This window comes from Oryx dammah, unplaced genomic scaffold, assembly GCF_014754425.2.
Source record: "Oryx dammah isolate SB20612 unplaced genomic scaffold, SCBI_Odam_1.1 HiC_scaffold_13, whole genome shotgun sequence".
Lineage (NCBI taxonomy): Eukaryota > Metazoa > Chordata > Mammalia > Artiodactyla > Bovidae > Oryx > Oryx dammah.
The window spans coordinates 11,397,456-11,415,976 of record NW_024070197.1 but is presented as its reverse complement, the minus strand read 5'-3'; the positions used below and the strand labels follow the sequence as shown (position 1 = coordinate 11,415,976).

The following is an 18,521-nucleotide window of genomic DNA, read 5'->3' as shown; positions in this document are numbered from 1 at the left end:
CCTCGCCATAAAGGCAGGCAGTCAGCTCCACTTTGGGCTCTTCAGATAAGCAGAGTTCACGTGGCTGTGACTCGGCAGCGCTCGCGGATTTCCTCGGGACCCAGTGCCCTGATCGGAACAGCATGCCCTGGCAAGCTGCCTGGGGAGCCAGGCAGCCAAAGAGAAGCAAAGCCTGTTTCACAGAGTAGTCCTGCCCTTCCATCCAAGACAGAAATGATCTGGGTGGAAGCCCAGCTCCCCGAGACAGTTCCAGCAGGCCTGCCTTGCCTGGCTGTTCCCACCACCCTTTCCCTCCATTCAGCGGTGCACCTCGGTGGCCAGGCCCCTCTGCCCTCACCGGGAGGCGGCAGGACGAGTCGAGGCCGTGTGTGCCAGCAGGCCGTGCTGAGGGCAGCCCTTGGAGCAGCACCCGCTCTCTCGCTCCCCCTCCTCCCCTAGTGGTTGCTCGGGTGTGCGTGGCGGGGGGTGGGGGGTTCTGTCTAGCTTCCAGGAGGAGGCGCAGCCCTCTTGTAGGGGTCTCAGCCAAAGCCATGCCACTGACCTGATCTGTAAAAGTGAGCAGCCCAGATGGGGAGACCACACCTAGAACAGCCAATGGCTTACACTGGAGAGCGCAGGAATTCACTCGGTCCCCTCAGCTTCTCTAGGGAGTGGCAGAGGGGAGAACCAGTCCACAAAGGCAGGCAGGAGCTGGGCGCCCTGGTTTGTGACACACTTCTCCGTGCTGGCCAGGCCTCAGACTTTCTCTTTCCTGTATTCCATGAGCAAGGAGGGCCTGCCAGGATGCCTTGAAGCACGGGGCTGGTCGAGAGCAAACCACTTTAGTCCATTCCTCCCTCTCTTCAGTCAGAGAAACTGAGCTTCTATTATCAGGCAGGTTTCCCCCCTTCCCTCCTTTCTTTGGATAGTTAGCGAATGCCTTCTCCAGGCGTGAGTTACTGTGCCAAGTCCAGGAACATAGAAGGGTAACTGAAACACATGCCCCCTCTCTCCTCAGGGGGCCGACATGCAGCCGTCACACAGCTGTCCAGTGACTTTCAGGTTGTACCCAATGCTGTATAGAGAAAGTATGCGGATAGTAGATGCAGTGGTTACACCTGGGCTCTGAAGCCGGATGGGAGTAGTCGTAATAGTAGGATACAGCTCACGGGGCCACTGTGAGGGTCGCGGAGATCATGTGTGTGAAATGCTGGTCACGGCCTGGCCCAGTGTGTGTTGCATAAATATAAGCAGTTTTATTCTCCTAACTGACTTACTTAATCTGGGGGTCAGGGGAGACCTCTGAGGGAACAGGGTTTAGCCAGTCCAAAAAGTGGAGGCAGAAGCGAGGCAGTCTTCAAGGCAGTTGGGGGGGTCACACTAGGAGGCCTTGAAAGGCCAGTGTGATGGGTGTTGGGTGGGGCAGCAGAGTCGGGTGTGGTGCGGGCCCCCCAGGCCACGTGTGGACAGCTTTGTGTTGTATCCTAGACACAGAGTGCAAGGACTGTAGGCTGGCGGGACCACGATCAGATTCTCTGCCAGTGTTACATATAGGCTTCTAACCTATGAAGTGTCCTTTCTTAGTGAGGAAAGAGGCCAGGAAAGGAGGGCCGCTGGGCTGTGATGGGTGCCATCTTTGAACCTTTCATGACTTGGTGAGAATCAGGAGCCCGAAAGAAGCTCACCTGTGCCCTCGTTAATGCTTACGAGGAATCTGCTGGGGGCCCTGCTGTGGAGTGGGAGCTGGCACTGTTTGCATGGAGGTGGTGGTGGTGGTGGGTTGTATGTACCTGTTTGTTAGCGCAACTGTTTCTTTGTTGGTGGCTTGTGGTTCGGTCAGTGAGGACCCCCGCCCCACCCGCAGCCCCAGCTCCACACTGGGGCGGCACTAGCTCGCCTCTGAGTCACGCTGCCGTCCCCCACGCCACTGGGCTCGAATGTGCTGGGGCTCCCAGCTGCTCCTGGCTTTGCATATCAGTGTCTGCCTTGCAGAGTCCACTCTGCTCCCCTCAATTCTAGGTCACACTCCTCTCCCCTCCTCCATCCTAGGCTACCCAGAACCAGCAGTATCCACTCTGGGCTGGCCTAAGGCTGACTTCGTCACGGTGGTTTTCTAAAACACATCTGTTGGGGTATGCGTCTTCTTGAAAGTCAGGGACCGAGCCCCTTGGAGGGCTCAGAGCAGGGCCCAGAAGCCCTCCTTCACAGTGACTGACAGTAAGTGCCCGGGCAGCTTACAGAGGATCAGCCAGATGCTAGAGCCGTATGATGCCCCAGACCTGGTGTGATATTTTCATCTTTTCCCCTCCAGGTCTCTCCTCTCCCTTCTTCCTCAGCCTCGAGATTTATGACACGGCTGCGTGTACATACAATGGCATTGGAAATTTATAGCGCCACAGTGCCCGGTTGTGGGGCTAACACCCGGTCAGGCTGTCATAATAGAGTGCTAGAGCATTCTGTCAGGGGGAGAAAGGAGGGGTGGCGTTGCCAGAAACAAATCTTGATTGACGAGGGAATTACCCAGGGAAGACAGCTAACAAAGAGGCACTGGAGGGGCCAGAGTGACCTTAGTGTTGAAGGAACAGAAGAGCCAGAAAAGCATTCCAGGCACATCCGAAACAGGAAGGCGGCAGGGGACCTTGGGGGGCTGCTTCAGTGTGATCAGCAGTAGAACTTCAGAAGGAAGAGAGTGCGGACTCAGTCCACTGGCTGCCGTCGGTCAGAGAGAGGCAGCGTCTCTTCCCTGGCTCTCCCTGCTCCTCCGGCTGACAGGTGAGAACGCTGAGGGGTGTGAAGGAGGAGATGAATGCGCCTGAGTGAACAAGGGAGGAACAGGAATGAACCCGGGATTTACAGGGTAAAGCCAACATGTGATATTTAAAGGATAAGGGAATAGGGAGTTAACCTGGGAGGGAAGCACAATCAGCCAAGAGTGAGCCAGCGCAGAGCGGACGCCCACCACACACCCAGCTCTCTGGCCTTGGACTTGGCCTCTCTGAGCTGCTGCCCGCTCTCTGTAAAATGGGGATAAAAATAACACTGTTTACCTCAGAGAATTACCGGGTGGATTCACCGTGATGATTCTAGTGAAGAGCTGAAGAAAGTGCCTGGCACATAGTAAGCCCTCAGCAAAAGTTAACTGTTACTATTACTGTTTTATTATCATCATCATCATTATTTCAGTATGCCAGCCATTTGTATTACTTGCTCTTCATACCTGTAATCTGAGTATGCACAACATCTCAATTCAGTTCAGTTCAGCTGCTCAGTCGTGCCTGACTCTGCGACCCCATGAATCGCAGCACACCAGGCCTCCCTGTCCATCACCATTTCCCAGAGTTCACTCAGACTCACGTCCATCGAGTAGGTGATGCCATCCAGCCATCTCATCCTCTGTCGTCCCCTTCTTCTCCTGTCCCCAATCCCTCCCAGCATCAGAGTCTTTTCCAGTGAGTCAACTCCTCGTGTGAGGTGGCCAAAGTACTGGAGTTTCAACTTTAGCATCAGTCCTTCCAATGAACACCCAGGACTGGTCTCCTTTAGGATGGGCTGGTTGGATCTCCTTGCAGTCCAAGGGACTCTCAAGAGTCTTCTCCAACACCACAGTTCAAAAGCATCAATTCTTCGGCGCTCAGCTGTCTTCACAGTCCAACTCTCACATCCATACATGACCACTGGGAAAACCATATCCTTGACTAGACAGACCTTTGTTGGCAAAGTAATGTCTCTGCTTTTTAATATGCTATCTAGGTTGGTCTTAACTTTCCTTCCAAGGAGTAAGCGTCTTTTAATTTCATGGCTGCAGTCACCATCTGCAGTGATTTTGGAGCCCCCCAAAATAAAGTCTGACACTGTTTCCACTGTTTCCCCATCTATTTGCCATGAAGCATAGTCATTCATAAACAGCCCCATTTTTGATGAGGAACCCAAGGCTTAGAGAGGTCGAACAGTTTTTCCCAGTCACCCAGCAGCTACGAGAGAGCCAGGATCAAAACTGAGATCACATGCGTAGAGACTGTTACACAGAATGAAGTAAACCAGAAAGACAAAAACAGATATCGTGTATTAATGCGTATATTGAGTCTAGAAAAATGGTACGGATGAACCTATTTGCACAGTGGAAACAGGGACACAGATGTAAAGAACAAAGGTATGGATGCCACGGGGAAGAGAGACTGGGATGAACTGGGAGATCGGGACTGACGTGTACAACCACTGCGTATAAAGTAGATGATTAATAAAAAACACTAGATATTGAAACTTCAACTAAAAATCTTAATTTCTCTACTAAAAAAACAAAACATATAGTGAAACTACGTGTAACTTTGTGCTATTAAAAAAATTCTGTTTAAATATTTAAAGGAAAAATACTTGAAGTAAAATAGCCAATGCATGTTTTATTATTTGTCTGCCGACTGGCCTGTTTTGGCTGGGTCCTTAGAGCAGGCCATGCCTACAGACAGGTGCTGCTGTTGCAGCTTGTTAAAAGGTAAAGAAAAAAAAAAGGCAGGCGTTAGACAGTGGGCTTTACATAAGTTATCTTACTTATTCCTTGCAGTAGTCTCCGAAGGTGAAGTTAATCCATCATAGACTCAGGGGAGCAGAAGTTAAGAGTCGGCATCCGGGATCCCCCCAATGGCACAACTCAGGTGTCCTCCACTTGCCAGCTTGCTTTTCCACTTAGATCGTTAGGACCATAGCTCCTCCCTTAGCCCTGCGCCAAGACTTCATTACACTCACCTGTGCGGTGCAGAGAAGGCAATGGAAGCATAGTCACCCAGGGTCTCACCGCTAGTAAGTGGCTTCCAACCTAGATGCTCAGCCTCACCCTAGCCCTTTTACCCTCCATTGTGGTGGGGGTGCTGCAGTGGGAGCATCTCAAAAGAGATGCTGTTGGCAGTTGACCCAGAGTAGGGGCTTCTTACTCTGGTTAGAGAGGTCAGCCCTCTTCAAGACAATTTGGACTTGATGCTCGAGAGGGGTTCCTTTCTCTCCCTGAGTTCTCAGCAGCCCTCTGGCCTTGAAACTTAGCCTGCCCACGGCTTGCCTCTGGGACACATGAAAGAAAAGGAGAATGGTCTATTAGCTGCATTTCCTTAAAAGTCGACTCGTCCTCTAGTAATTAAAGCCTGTCTGCTGTGGGGTATTTTAGAGCATTGGCAACACCGATTTTTTTTTTTTTTTTTTTTTAAGGACTAAAGTGCTGAGTTTTATTTCTAAATATAGAAAGTGAAAAATAAGTCAGAGTTTGTCTTGGAGGAAGTATTGATTTGTTGCTAGAAAGGAAATTCAGGAGGAACTGAGTCCTGGGGTGTGTGAGCAGGGCTGAAAGCCTGGCCAGGGGGAGTACGGCAAGACTTGAGGCCCAGAGCGCCGGGGCTGAGCAGAAGTACTTGGGATCCAGGAATGAAGGGTTGTTTGCCCATTTCAGAAAACGGGACACATAGCCGAGCAGAAGGTGGAGTCTCCCCGCTGTCTCCAAGCTCTTGCGAGCCCCGTGTCCGCTTTGCTGATGCTCCTAGTGTGCCACGTGCCGCAGGCACCTCAGCCGCTGGGACCGGGCGGTCGGGGGTAAACGAGGCCAGGCCTTGGCCCGCGGGGAGCGCCTCGGGGCTGCCGCTGGTGGGTCCTCCAGAGGTGGTGTGGCTTCACCGACTCGGACATGAGTTTGTGTAGGATCCAGGAGTTGGTGATGGACAGGGAACCCTGGCGTGCCGCAGTCCACGGGGTCACAAAGAGCTGGACGCGACTGAGCAGAACTAGCCTTTTGTCGGTGAGATGCTTTTGAGGAGGACCACGGCTTGCAGCTCTGTAAAGGAGCTCACCTGCCAGACTGGGTGCTCAGTAAATACTGAAAGAGAAAAATAAGGCCTCTTCGTTGTTTTTCTCTTTACTTTTTTAACATTCTTTTGAAAAATCACACGTGGCCATGGTTTAAATAATGTGTAAAAACCTTGCTTACGAATAAAAGGTGCTAATATTAATACTTTTTGGAAATGCTACATTCCTAGTCTCTGGTACTTATTTTTCCTTGTGTATTCTCTCCCCTCCAAATATTCTTGAATCATAGATTTTTTTAAGAGTCGGGGGGACTTGGAGACCTGTCCTGTCTTCTAGAGCGACAGGGGTCCTCAGAGCACGATTCCCTGGCCAGCAGCAGCAGCACCACCTGGGAACATGTCAGCAGTGCAGATTCTTGGGTCCTGCCCCCAACCAACAGAATCCAAAACCCTAGAGGTGCAGCAGCCTTGTAGTCTAGATTATAACAAGCCCTGATTCTGCTGCATGCTCGAGTTTGAAAGTGTGTGATTGAAAACACCACAGTAAAAGAACTCAGGCTCCAGAAGCAGGTGGGCTTCAGATGGTAATTCGTTAGCTCTCTGACCTTGCAAGTATTACTTTACCTCTTAGCCTCTGCATTGCCATCTTAAAATGAGGTTAGTAATAATCTCTCTGAAGAGGATGTTGTGAGAACCCGTGTAGAAGTGCATGATAAGGACTCAGCATCATGTGCCTCACATATAGTAAGCATTGAGTAAATGGTTGGTCATCATTGACTGTCTGCTTAGACCAGGTATTAATCTTTCTAAAAAGAAAAGTAGCATCCCAAACAGATGGTTGTCCAATGAGGGAGTTCAAAAGCTCTGGCCCTTCATGATGAGTGACCGCTGTAGCTAAGATTACATATTGAGAGACTATTTGCCTTCCTGTCATTCCCATTCTAGTCGTAGCTCTATTCTCTAGAGTCATTAGAACAGAACTGTTCTTCATAGAAATTGTTAGGTTTTTGAAGACAGCAACCTTGGCCGTTCCGAACTTTCTCTTGTTTTATTCACACAAGATTAAAAGATTCCCAGAGAAACCAGTGGAGCTCAGTTAAAAAAAGAAGAAGAAGAAAGAAGCAAGGCCTGTTCCCGAGATACTGGGTCTTTGGAGATGCCTCAGAGTTTATGGCTGAAGCTTTCTCAGTTGGACCTCTGGCCGCGGACCAGGCCTGTGGCAAGGAGGCACTGCTCTCCGCCGGCAGGTGTGAGCCAGAGCCAGCCCTGGAGCGTTTCTGGGTGGGTCTCTGGGTCCCGGGGTGCACACTGCTCGGGATCCAGCATCTCCGTGTGGGGGTGTGCTCCAGGCCCTAGCCCTTCTCCTGCTCTGGCCTTGGGGTCCTCGGCGAGCTGCCTCACTCTGCCCAGCCTCCAGGTTCTCACCCGTGTCGCTTGCCCTCAGTTTCACTGGCAGTTGGCCGTCTGCCCTAAGGTTTCTGTTTTTATTTTATTGATGTCTAATGAATAGCTGCGAACAACTGTTCTGGCCAAGCAAATGATATCTTTCCTCAATTATGCCATGTTGTATAGGTCGGTGGCAGAATTGCTGTTTTAAAGTGGGGTTTCGTAACAGAAGCTTGCATCCAGATTACAGGAGATACTGAGGTGGTGATTAGCTGGTGCTGAGGGGCTGGCCTTGCACTTTCAGGCGCTTCCATTTTTCTGATCATCCATCCAGTGACGTTTCAGCGGGCCTGCACCCTTGATGGTCTCCAGATAGCTAATTTGCGGTGTGTTTTCAGCCCTGTGATACCGGGCAGGTGGCCACTAGGAGACAGTGCCGAGGATTCCTGTGCGCAGGTTGCCAGAGATTGTAAGTGGACTGAGGCTGTCAGAATCTTGTCGCTGCCGTTCAGAGAGCTCCTCTCCACGCTGGGGCACAGGCACTGTGGACATGTCCGTGAGGACTTTTGAGGCTCCCGCGTTTGTACCGTTGTTTTCTTTATATTCGAGAGGGGCTGATATTCAGATAAAGGGAAAAGTATAGTGATTTCTTGTCAACCTAGAGGGTGAGATTTGAATCTGTTGACACATACCCAGGGCTTGTCAAAATGTGGATGATTTCATGTTGAAGCATGTGACGTGTGTTACCTGAGATGTGCAACAGGTAGAAAGTTTAAGTATCTGAGAATAGTGTAGAAAAGTCACCGAGGAAAGAGAATTACTGTAGAATTACTAACTGTGGATGGTGAGCTGGGGCCATGCTGACCTCTGACTTCTGGAGGGCATGGACCATCTCAAAAGCTGCCCAGAATACTGAGGGCCTGTGGGCGTCACAGAGATGTGGTGTTTCTCCGGGGGCGGGGGCAGAGGCGGCTGTGGTCTGGATGCCAGCCTGATGGGGGTTAAACGGCAAGCCCCTTCTGAATAGTGTGGGGACCCTGGACTGAGACCATGCTGCCGCCTCTTAGCAGCTGTGCAGTTTAGGCCAAGGACTTCCCCTTTCCGAACCCCACTTCCCTCATCTGTGTTCTCTCTTCATCCAGTGGCTCCCACGATAAAGGGCTGAGGATTCGATGGCGCCATCATTAAATGAGTGGTGGCTGCGGGGAGCGTGTAGCCCAGTGCACAGCATGGCGACCGCGCCGGAAATGTTGTCTCCCAGAGGGAGGCATGCACTTATGGGGCTTCTTGGTAGCAAGTCGTTGCACGGTAGGGCGTCCTTGAGGCCGGTCCGTTAATGCCCTTGTCTTTGGGGTGAAAGGGCCCATGTGCAGTTAACAGCTTTTAGGCCAAGAATTGATGACTTTTGTTTCCATGATCTTCAGAGTTCACCTGCCACCAATCTAGGGCCCCAGAAACTGACTGACTGCTTTTGTCTCGCCCAGCGGGTGCCTCTCCAGCGGCATTAGTTACAGCGATAACTGACTTCGAGGCCTGGTCTGCTCTGCAGTGCCTGCACTGCCCACTGGCGTGCAGCCCTGGCTCTAGGATGCTTCCACAGTGCCCCGCCAGCTCGTCAGGGTCGCTCAAAACCCTGAGCTCCAGCAAGGACCCCAGGCTGGTTTGACCGTTGTCCTTTAGACCACGGTCTCAGGGGTGCAGAATGGACTTTCCTTCCTGGAGAGAGGGAGAGCCAAGCTGACCAGCAGTGCCTGGAGTCCCCTGCAAGCTGCACAGTGCCTCCTGTGCGGAGGGCTGGAGGGAGGCCACTCTCCTTCGGAACTTTTATCTCCTCCTACATTGTTACTTAGTTGAATTTTACTGGTCCTTTTTTTTTTTTTTTTTTTTGTCTTACCTAACACTGTACACCAAGTAAGTTCCAGAAGGAAAAGGAAAACCCACTCTAACCACAAAAAGAAATGAACACATAAAGAAGCAGATTGGTCTTGAAAACCTAACATTTTTTGAATTATGTACGTCAAAGAAAATTCAGTACACAAAATTAGAAGACAGATAATGAAAGGGAAATGTAAAGGTATATAACATTAACATAGTTCCTTAATATTAAGTACAAAATGAGGAGAACCACTCCATTTGAAAATGATCAAAAACATGAATAGAAAATTCACAAAGTAAGAAATACTCACTGGACTTCCGGAAAAACCTAAAGGATTAACAGTAGATGATTTTTAAGTTGTTATATACTGTGTTATCTTTAGAATTATGTTATAAAAGAATATTTAATGGTTAGGTTCACAATATAGTTTGTAAGTGAAAAGGATGGGTTAAAACATAGTTTTATCTCTCTTTTATTAAAATTAAAATTCCAAGGTATATATCAAAATGTGGACAGATGTTACCTTTGTCTGATGTGTTTCTATATTATTTTAGTTGTTACAAAAAACAAATATTTGTAAACTTCAAAATGAGAAAGAAAAAGGGCAGGAGTGGACTGAGGCACCGAGGCAAGACGAGTGCCCTCGCCCCAGGCGGGCCTCGTGGACCCCCTGCTTCTACCCTCAAGCCCATCTCCCTCCTGCTCTGCTCTCTACTTCCTGCTCCTAAGGCTCACGCCTGTCTCTCCCCAGGGCTGAGCACTGAAGGCATCTACCGGGTCAGCGGGAACAAGTCAGAGATGGAGAGTCTGCAGAGACAGTTTGACCAAGGTAAGGCCACAGCCACTAAAGGCAGACGCCACTGCTGGTGGAGCCCCCTGGGGTGCTCCTGCCACACAGCCCCAGAGCCAAGGGTGCTGGCTGGGTGGCTGAGGAGGAGAGAGTGTTTGGCTCCTGTCAGCAAACAGAAGCATCCGCCGCGCAAACCTGCTTCAGCCAGGCTGCTCCCCTCTCCACCACCCACAGGCACCATTGCAGCCCCCAGCACGGGCCTCATTCACTGAGACCCAGGCCTCGCTCTCCTCAGGCTGGGCCATGCAGAGGTCATGGCGGGCACATGACTCAAGGTTGGGTTGAGATGACAGTCCTGTGTTGGCAGGGCCTCTCAACCGTAACTGTCCTCCTCACAGAGTCCTGCAGGAGAGAAACAAAGCAAGGGGGAGCATCTTGTGATGCGCTGAGCCTTGGGCCCGGGGCTCCCCAAGCTGAACGCTCTGCCTCCTAAGCTAGGTCAGATCTGAGAGGCCAAAGGCCACATGGCCACATCCGTTCCACCCTAACCCAGTTCAGTTAGGGCTGAACTCACTGGGATGAGAGGTCACACCCACCAGTGTCAGACGCAAAGGAGCCAAAGAGTAAAACTTGACAGGTGCCACTGGCCAGAAAGGAAGGTAAGCAGAGGGTCAAAGTGGGGTCCGACTTAGCATGTGACTGGGCCTCGGGAGAGCCAGCCAGGCGGCCTGTGCAAGCCTGCAGGCCCAAGCCATACCCAGTGCGTGGTGGGAGCAGACACCGCCCCCCACCCCCAGCACCCAGCTCCAGTCTCCACTAGCTGGCAGCAGGAAGGGAAATGTGTGAGTCTTGAAGGATCGGAAGCACAAGGTCAGGATGCGGGCAGAGCCACACTAGGTTAGACACTTAGGTATATGCCAGAATCTGCAACCCAGGGGAGACTCCCAAGCGGAAACAGTCGAGATCTATCAGTAGATGACTTGTTACAAATCAGAAATGCAGTGAAGTATGGAAAGAAAAATTAGAGGCAGGAGTTGGTGGTATCATAAGCTGGATGGGACCAGCAAGAGGAAAGTGAGTCTGGTTGCCTGACCACCACAAGGAGCAGGGTGGAGACAGCAGTCAGAGTTGCTGGTGCCATTTCTGTAACCTTCCAGGAAAAGTGACACGGCCTTAGGGGGAAGCCTCGTCCTGTCTCCCCGAGTGGGGGTGTGAGGAAAGGCAGCAGCATGTCCAGGGCAGACGAGGAGGCTTCGGCCGCAGAATGGAGGCGCAGCTCCTCCGCTCAGAGGCTGATCTGAGCAGGATGCATGTCAGCGAGTCTGTGAGTCTCAGAACTTTTTTTTTTTTTTTAGCAGCACCCAGGGGTGCCACCTTCTGTCCAGTCTGTGATGACCCTGAGTCCCTGCCCAGGCTCCAGGCCAGCCCCCGGCAGCACCCCTGGTTCTGCAAGTTTCTCTTGCTTGTTTGCAGCTCCAAGTGTTCCTTGCTTTGGCACAGCCTCGCTTGGCCTGGCTTCACTCTCCCAACTTCCTTTCAGATCACAACCTGGATTTGGCAGAGAAGGACTTCACAGTAAACACCGTGGCGGGGGCCATGAAGAGCTTTTTCTCAGAACTGCCAGACCCCCTGGTCCCGTACAATATGCAGATCGACCTGGTGGAGGCCCACAGTGAGTACCGGCAGCCCGCCTGGCTCGTGGGCCCCTGGTGGCGCCCCAGGCTGACTCTGCTGGGCAAATGGCGGGGCCGGGATTGGGGGGGGGGGGTGCAGCAACATGAGAACAGGTCGTGCCCTCAGAGAGCTGATGCTCTGGCTCTTGGAACTGAGACTGAAGGACATAGGAAAGAGAACTAGCAAGATGACACCAGAGGGGCTCACAAATTAGACCCCCGCCTTGTTGACCAGAGGTGCTTCGTTCTGTCAGGAAAATTGCAGGCCTCCCCAAAGCTCCGTGGTTGAGAGCCTGGTTTTTATGCCAGACTTGGGGCAGAGCCTCGCTCCTTTGCTTGTTCACAATGGAACCTTCCTGGCCCTGAGTGTCCTAGGTTGCCATCCCTGCTTGCATTTATGAAAGGATACTCGGAGAGGCCTGGAGGCGCGGCTGAGTCACGGACCTGTTCGGTGGAAGGTTGTGCTGGCCTCTCCCTCCTGACTGTCTCCTCCCAGCTCTCCTGAAGGGAAGTGCACGCGTGATCTGGGCCAGAGAGCCTCTGGAGAGGCGGGGGCAGCCGCAGAGGAGCGCCTCTGCTTTCAGTGGTCCTGCCCTCTCCAAGGACTCTCTTCTGTCCTGGCCTGCCTCTCCCTGGGGGCTCTCCCACCGTGGGAACCCTGCCCTTGGGCATCCTTCCCTGGACCTCATGTAGTGCTGCAGGGGGCCTGACCTCTCAGGGTTTTTCACGGACTGACAGTCCAGACTTTTTTAGCCAGAGGCAGCTGCTGCTGTGCAGCCGCAAGAGGGGGCTGTGTCCCTCAGAGCCCAGGACCTTGGTCTCACCCTGCCGCTGCCCAGCTCCGAAGATGGAGCTCTGAGCACACACGGCCTACTCACAAAGCTGATGGTGCGGACAAAACCTGAGGGGAGGCCACAGATTGGCAGGACTTCAAGTCATGGCTCGTAGACTCTTGGCGGCTTTGGGAAATACAGGTGCTGATAGAAGCCCAGCCCTGAGCTATGGGAGGGGTCCCCGTCAGAATCTGACTGCTGGCAGGGCTGAAGGCCCCAGAGTCGCTGTGCTGTGATCTGCCTTTCCCGTGATGTTTGTTTCCACAGTCTCTTCGTAGTTTATGCACACCATTCTTAGCTGCTTGAAATGCTTCACAGCCATCATCTTACCCAGGCCCACAGGGATGGGGCAGAAGCCCTGGCAGAACAGTCATGGTGTCCCCTGGCCTGCTCGCCCATCTGCCTGTTCAGGACAGGGGCTGGGTCTCCCAGATGAGTTAGGGCGTGGGGACAAGTGCCAGCTTCTGCCCTGGTCTTACCTTCCAGAGATGGAGGTCCTCCCAGCACTCACTTCTCTAGCAGGCTCCAGGCTGGCTCAGACGTGAGATGCATGGGAGGCCTCTGTCCAGAGCCAGCTTTCTTTGCCCCTCAGCCAAGCCTCCCTGGGCCGCAGGTAGGAGGAGAAGGTGTGGGCCGGCACCCAGCTTGCCGGGAGCCTGGAGGTTGCCAGCAGCATTTGTCTTGACTTGGCGCCATCTAGAGGCTCGTGGCATCCCAGCACCCCGCAGAAAGAATTCCATTGTTTGTGCGGGAATTGCTGACATGGCATCTTTTTGTTTTTGGAGGGTCGCAGGGGGCAGGAGAGGAAGGTGTCACTGATGGGGAATCAGCTGCCTTCCTCCAGCAGCTTCCGCCGGCATCCAGTCTGCGGAAGGGAGCTGCTTGCTGCTCCTGCAGCCTGGAAGAGGGTGGAGATTTTCCGCTTCCTCTTCCCATTGTGTGCTTCCTGTGCCCCACACTCGTCAGCTGGAGCTCGGTTATCTTGAACCTGGTAGAGAGGAGCGTCTCTCACTGAAATGGCACCTCAGAGCCAGAGCTGAGTGAGCAGTGGGGCTGTGTGTATAAGAGCTTAACACCAACCGGGCAGTGCTAGAGTTGGTGGTGAGGGACATGAGGGAACAAAGATTCTCAGCCCCCAGAGTAGCTCAGCTCAGCCTGGCTGGGTTTCCATGGCAACATCAACCTGACCAGCTCTTTCCACTTCCTACCTGAGCGCTGTCGTGTCCGGGTGCGTTCAGGGCTGGAGATGGTTTCAGATCCTATCACAGCAAATATCCAGGTCACTATCAAATTGTTTTGTGCACTCCAGAATTTCACAGCAGTGTGAATATCGCTGAAATTGTGGCTACAAATGCGAGACTTTTGTAATTATTCACCAGCTATCTTCCTGCCACATACAAGATGCCATGTGGGAGATTGAGAAGTGACTGGCAGCCACAGCCCGCACTGCCAGGGAGTGGCAAGCCGGGTGTGACCTTCTGTGCTAAGATATTTTTCCTGCCTCCCCAGTGCTCATTTAAGTTCTCTGCCAGACGGCGAGAAGCAAGCCAAGTTGGAAGGGCAGAAAGCGCAGAGAGGAGGGAGGAAGGAATTGGGTCATAGTGGAAGAGATGGCCGCTGAGCTTGGCTTCAGAGAGGACCAAGATTTCAGGAGGCAGCTAGAGGAGCCTTGAATTCTCCGTCTGTCTCCCCTTCACAGTTCAGCCCAGCCTTCAAGAAACAGTGTCATTTATTCCTGCCCCACAGTCTCTCCTTTTCGTCTCACGACCACTCCGACACCCCTGTCCCGTGTCTGGAATCCCTCTGGGTCCAGCCAGTCCCCACGCCCCCTGTCCTCTGTCTTCTGTGCTGGCAGAGACCGTCGTGCTGACTCTGTCTCAGGCCAAGAGGCTCTGAGCTTAAGGATCCTTGCCCTCCAGGCCTCATTATCCCGCATAACTGCTTGTGAGTTCTGTGTGCACATTATAGTCTATGGAGACCAGTGTTCTTCAGCGACTGTCCAAGGGATGAGGGCTCTCTAGCAGCCAGTGGTTAGGACTCCACGCCTTCTCTGCCAGGGGCCCGGGTGTGATGCCTGTTCAGGGAACTAAGAGTCCACCAAGAAAAAAAAAGATGGTCAAGATATATGACCCCAGAGGGCTCCGGATGCCGGCGTGTTGTCTCACTCTTTCCAGCTGAGGGCTGGAGGTGCATAAACGCCTGCCTTGCACGGTCGCTGGACGGGTCAGCCTGGCTGCTCGCCGGCCGGTGCTCACGTGCTCCCTTGTGATCATGCTGATTTCAGGGTCCTGCTTCTGCTTGCCTGTCCAGATAGCAGCTTAAGAGCCTGGGGCGCTCTCACCCCTAGTGTATGCCAGGCCCTGTGTGGGGCAGGGGCAGGTGGCAGCAGGCAGACACGTGTGCAGGCCCTGCCCTCGTCTGATGGGTCAGAGACCATTGGACAGGTTACTGGACAGGCAGGGTCACACCTCCAGAGAAGGGCACCCTGACGCTTCCATTCCGGGCCCAGCAGAGTGAGGGTTCAGCCTCAGAGTGGTTTGGTGCCGGGGTTGCCCGCGTTGTCATGGGGTGGGGCTCAAACCGGTGGTTTGCCTTCTTGATGGTGTGGATGTGCCGGGTGGCCAGAGTCCATTGGGGGTTTTCCTTGAGGACTGAGCTGAGATTCCAGCCGGGAGCCTGGCTGGCAGCCAGAGGTGGTGGCGGGGTGACACGGCCGGGGTGCCAACGGTGTCTGGGATTGGGCCCCCGACGCCAGTTCGTGCGACCTTGGACCTGCTATTCTTATTCATTGGAGCCTAGGTTTATCTGTATACCTCGAAGGGTGTGGCCCCTGGCTCTGCCCTCCTCTTCCTCCTGAGTTATTGGGGCCTGAGTTCCACATTGCTTGGTCTCTGTCCAGACTTTGTCTTGATTCAGCTGACCTCAGAACGCCTCTCCTGATGCCGTCTCAATTGATAGACACCTAATTTCAGAACTACGATGTGTTAGCTGAGGAGGCGTGAGCCCTGCAGAGCCCCTCACCCCTCTGGAAGAGGATTGTTGAGGTTGGCGAGGGCTCCGAGCCTGGGGGCAGGCAGCTGATCAGAGCAGGGATGCTGAACTTGGAGACAGAACTGGGTGCCCCCCTCCCCCTCGCTAGCCCCGTGGCCTGGCTGTCACCTCTTGAGTGGGCTTTCTCAGGGTGGGGCACACTGACGCCACCTCTCCTCGGGTGGGGCTGCCCAGAGAGCACCCATGGAACATTGCCCCGCCGACATTCTGGCTCTCGGGTGACGTGCTGCTGGTGTTGGGGCTGCCGTGGAAAGACTGCCAGGTGGAGCCCACGGTGGGTCCCCGGCACTGCTGGGCTTTGCTTGCACGCGGGAAGCAAGTCAGGACAGGTCAGAAGGCCGTCCTTGAGGGGGCCATGTTCCGCAGGGCAGACACAGGGCCTGGCCCTGTGCTGGGAAGCCCCCCATTGCTCCCCTTGCCATCCTCCCTGCCTCCTGCCAGGGTCTCAGTGCTCCCTGGCTCTCAGAGCACCTGCCCCACGTGGCCAGCAGGGAGAGCAAGACGGCCTGTCTCCCTCCACGCTCCCAGGGTGCACAGCCATCCAGGTCCTGCTGAGGCACTGTGCCAGGAGGTGGAGGGAGGCTGGCATGCCTGAGGGTGGTCCTCGAATTTCCATCCGAGCAGGTGCTATAGTCTCCACTTCCCCCACCCCTGCGAGGAAGAGAGAGAAGGGGCGGCTGTTCTGTTGCCCAGTGGATAGGAAGGAGAGGGGACATCCTGGGCAGGCAGTGACATTATCGGCCCCATTTCCTGCTTCCAGCCGGAAGGACAGGTGAGGCCGGGCTCTTACATGAAGGTGCTGCTGCTCAAGTGCTTGATTAAAACAAACACAGCTGTGTGTTTGTTGTGCAGGCCCCTAGGAGAGGCCCGTGCCAAGCTCGCATCTGGAAGAGGGCACAGTCGGTTCATGAAGTGAGACTCTGCGCCACGCGCACACTTCTCATGTTCTCCGGGACAGTTCTTCATCCTCCCAGCCCCGCTCCCACCCTGAACAGTTTACTTTTCTTTTTATTGAAACTTAACAGTGAAGGGTTTTGAAACTCAAGGCCAGACAAAAAAAAAAGTGTGTCCTTGACGTTGAGCCCTTAAAACAAATCTTGGGTTCAGAGAAATGACGCTGATGATGGCAGCACATAGTCAGTTCCTGTGGGTCTAGGTCACCAAAGCACTGCTTCATCAAGCCACACTCTAGAGTCTGAACGTTTGCCGGTTTCCTGCTCCTGGTGGCTGTCCTGGCCGTCTTTGCAGCCTCCTCTCCCTCTGGTCCCTGAGCCTCAGCCTTGCTCCCAGGTGCTGAGTGTGTGTCTGGCTGTGAGCGCTGCATTTCAGGGTGTGGTGTCGCCAAGTGGAGGCGGCGCTGTCCTGAGCCTCTTAGAGACGAGATGGCCACTCAGAGTCATGTCCCTGAGGCCTCCCAGCTGGCTGGTGTCACAGACAGGACCCAGACCGCCTGACCCTTCCTCCCACTGCTCCCGCCACCGTTGATGTTCCGTCTGTCCTTCTCAGTCTAGTTTGAGGCTCCTCATACCCGCTTGCCTAGACAGTGACTCTCCGGGGCATGTCACTTTCTCCTGGAGTCCTTAACTAGGAGGCCACAGGCTTCCTGAAGAACACATGGGTTTGGAGAGTCTGGGAAGCTCCAGGGATGTGGGCAGACCTGTACACGGTTTATCTGTGGAAGAGGATCCAAAGTGTTCATCCACCCACAGGAGCCTGTGCCCCAAAGCAGTTAGGCGCCACTGTATTTGTTAATGAACGCCTTGTCCCCCCACCCACCTGCACCATCTCTTCACGGGGTCCTCCTGTGATCTTCACGAGCCCTGGGGTCCTAGAGATAAGCCTCAGCTCCGACAAGTGGCTACACTCAGATCTCAACCTGGTCGGCCCCGGACCATTCTCGTCTTGCTAGCCCAGGCCAACTTTCACCTCCAGGGCAGGCCAGGTCCACTCAGGAAGGGGCTGCCAGGACCCCAGGAAGCACAGTGGTCCCCACCCAGACTCTGCAGCCATTTGGGCAGGGTCTGATTCCCAGACCAAAAGGCTGATTGCTGCCACCTCTCTGAGCCTCAGATTCCTTATCCTGGAAGTGAGGTGATAAGAGCCCCAGCCTCCTAGGATTGTGAGGACTTGGCCGAAGCAGGCCTGGCTTGAATGAAGCGTTTCATTTGGGCCAGCTTTTCCCTGTCTCAGGACACTAGGGGACACGTAGTCCTTTTGATGAACTCTGTAAGAATTCCCCACCGTTTGCACCAGCTCTTCCAAAGGGCAGATGCGCGGAGGGTCCCTGACTCTAGGGAAAGGACAGAGCCTTGGTCTCGTGACTCCCCCCGTCCCGAGACTGTTGGCGCGGGTAGGCGGTGGCGCCCACCCGTCTGCTCAGGAGGCAGCAGGCGCTATGCATCGGGATGCCCGTCTCCAGGGGCAACCAGATGAGCAAAGAATGGTGCCCTTCATGGAAGAGTCTCTGGATGGTGGGAGCCAGGAAGCTCCGGGTGTACAGTGCCCCTGTTCAGGAGCAGGGGCCTGGGGCACGGAGGTGGGCCCAGCCCTGGCCCCACGCACTGCCAGGTGTGCCCGCCCGGGGCACGGCGTGTGGGGCGAGGATGGGGTTGGGCTGCCTTCAGAGCAGGCAGCACGGCCCTTCCCCCCACTGCCCAGGACCAGTAGCTAATCTGAGCCCCAGGCCCACCAGCCTTGGTCTTGGTTTTCTGTTTCCTCAGAAATCAATGACCGGGAGCAGAAGTTACACGCCCTTAAGGAGGTACTCAAGAAGTTTCCAAAAGAGAACCATGAAGTCTTCAAATACGTCATCTCTCACCTGAACAAGTACGTTGCAGGGCTTGCTGTTTGTCTTCCCCTGCTTGGAAACCCTCCAGTTAGGGCCAGTGGGCTGTGGGAGGAAGCTGAGCGGGGCTCTGTCCTCAGCCCGTCGGGTGCCGGCTCCTCCTCCTCAGGCTCTGTCCTGCTTCCGTCTGAGAGAGGCCTGCTCGGCCCCCAGCACCCCCCCGAAGCTCGCTCTCCAGGAACCATGCTCCCTGACCGCTCTGACCACGCGCTGCGCCTAGACAGGCGTCCTGTGGGAAGCAGCGAACGGGAGCCAGGGAAGCCCGTGCAGGGAGCTGCGGCCGTGCCCGCCTTTACTCCCACGCAGTA

The 18,521-nt window shown here is 54.1% G+C and overlaps 1 protein-coding gene across 3 annotated transcripts in view; it reads left to right on the top strand.

The window, feature by feature from the left end:
* The window catches only part of ARHGAP35 (Rho GTPase activating protein 35), a 115,946-nt gene that overhangs the window by 92,273 nt on the left and 5,152 nt on the right, over window positions 1-18,521 (top strand). For all 3 annotated transcript variants that reach the window (XR_005723204.1, XM_040252454.1, XM_040252455.1), the window contains exons 4-6: window positions 9,773-9,850; window positions 11,352-11,483; window positions 18,089-18,194. Coding sequence is in view for 2 of the 3 variants with exons in the window: in XM_040252454.1 (XP_040108388.1) it covers window positions 9,773-9,850; window positions 11,352-11,483; window positions 18,089-18,194 (316 nt within the window). In the remaining variant the exon portion in view is untranslated. The remainder of the gene's footprint in view (window positions 1-9,772; window positions 9,851-11,351; window positions 11,484-18,088; window positions 18,195-18,521) is intronic.